Source organism: Psammomys obesus, unplaced genomic scaffold (assembly GCF_907164565.1).
Source record: "Psammomys obesus unplaced genomic scaffold, mPsaObe1.curated_primary_1811, whole genome shotgun sequence".
NCBI classification, from domain to species: domain Eukaryota; kingdom Metazoa; phylum Chordata; class Mammalia; order Rodentia; family Muridae; genus Psammomys; species Psammomys obesus.
Genome location: NW_026590200.1, coordinates 9,624 through 10,944, shown reverse-complemented (window position 1 = coordinate 10,944; position 1,321 = coordinate 9,624). Strand labels below are relative to the sequence as shown.

At 50.9% G+C, this 1,321-nt stretch overlaps 1 protein-coding gene across 1 annotated transcript; it reads left to right on the top strand.

Moving 5' to 3' along the window:
• The first annotated feature begins 376 nt into the window (after positions 1 to 376).
• On the top strand, positions 377 to 778 carry LOC129676335 (late cornified envelope protein 1C-like). Its single transcript, XM_055606695.1, has one exon. The coding sequence runs from the start codon at positions 377 to 379 to the stop codon at positions 776 to 778; it is 402 nt and encodes a 133-aa protein (XP_055462670.1).
• The last annotated feature ends 543 nt before the right edge of the window (positions 779 to 1,321 follow it).

Genomic DNA, 1,321 nt, shown 5'->3' with positions numbered 1-1,321 from the left:
CTCTAGAGGGAATGTCTTCCCTCTTTCCTGAAAGAGCTTTCCAGCTCTAAATTCTTTGAATGTTTTCAGAGTTCTGGGTGATGTGAGAGAGTGAGTGTTCAGCTGGACACTTTGGTGATTTTAACGATCAACAATTTCCTTGGCGTATTTGTAGAGTGTGTTGCTTGACCCATTCTAAATGGAGTTTGTTATGAGATACTAAAACAAAGCACTTAGTAACTTTATCAGATAATCATTATCTTTATCACTTTCTTGTGTCCTATCAAAAGACTCACGAGGGAATTAGAAATGATGAAATTAGAAAGGATGAGAGTAAACTTGGATCTGACTTGTGTGTGACTCTCCCACAGCTCCAGAGCAGCACTCCCCAACAGAGATGTCCTGCCAGCAGAACCAGCAGCAATGCCAGCCCCCTCCCAAGTGCACCCCCAAGTGCCCTCCCAAGTGCCAGACCCCAAAGTGCCCTCCTAAGTGCCCTCCCAAGTGCCCGCCTGTGTCTTCCTGCTGTAGCCTGGGTTCTGGGGGCTGCTGTGGCTCCAGCTCTGGGGGCGGATGTGGTTCCAGCTCTGGGGGCTGCTGCAACTCTGGGGGTAGTGGCTGCTGCCTGAGCCACCACAGGCCCCGCAGATCTCTGCGTCGCCATCGTCACAGCTCTGGATGCTGTGGCAGCAGTGGGGGCAGCAGCGGCTGCTGTGGCAGCAGTGGGGGCAGCAGCTGTGGTGGCAGCAGTGGGGGCAGCAGCTGTGGTGGCAGCCAGCAGTCTGGGGGCTGCTGCTGACTTCTGCCTTAAGGACACTGGACAAGCTGTACAAGAGGAGAGCATCTTCAGAAGACCTGTCCCTGATGGCTCTTTTGCCCTTTCCTCCTGTCCTCCCACCCAGTTCACTACAATACTGAAATCTAACTGTGGAAAGTCAAGATTTGCTCCCATATTGCTACTTTCCTTCTGTGTTTCAGATTAATAAAGCCTTCTTCAATGATCCTCATTAGACTCCTGTTTGTTTTGCTAGCATTACCCACAGAGCTCAGTCTTGGCAGCTATGGATCAATAATGTACTGACAGCATGTTCTGAGACCAAAGTGACAAGGGCTAGGGCTCTCTTCTTACTTGGGCTCTGTAAGTCAGAAAACCTATTTTTTTTTAAACATGGCTAGGTTCTTCCAGGGGGCGTAGGAAACCACATAATACTCACCCTGGAGGCAAAATATTGTCTGGGGGCTGCTGCAGCTCTGGGGGTGGCGGCTGCTGCCTGAGCCACCACAGACCCCGCAGATCTCCAGTTCCTAGGACCTAAGACACTTTTATGAGGACTGGCAGATC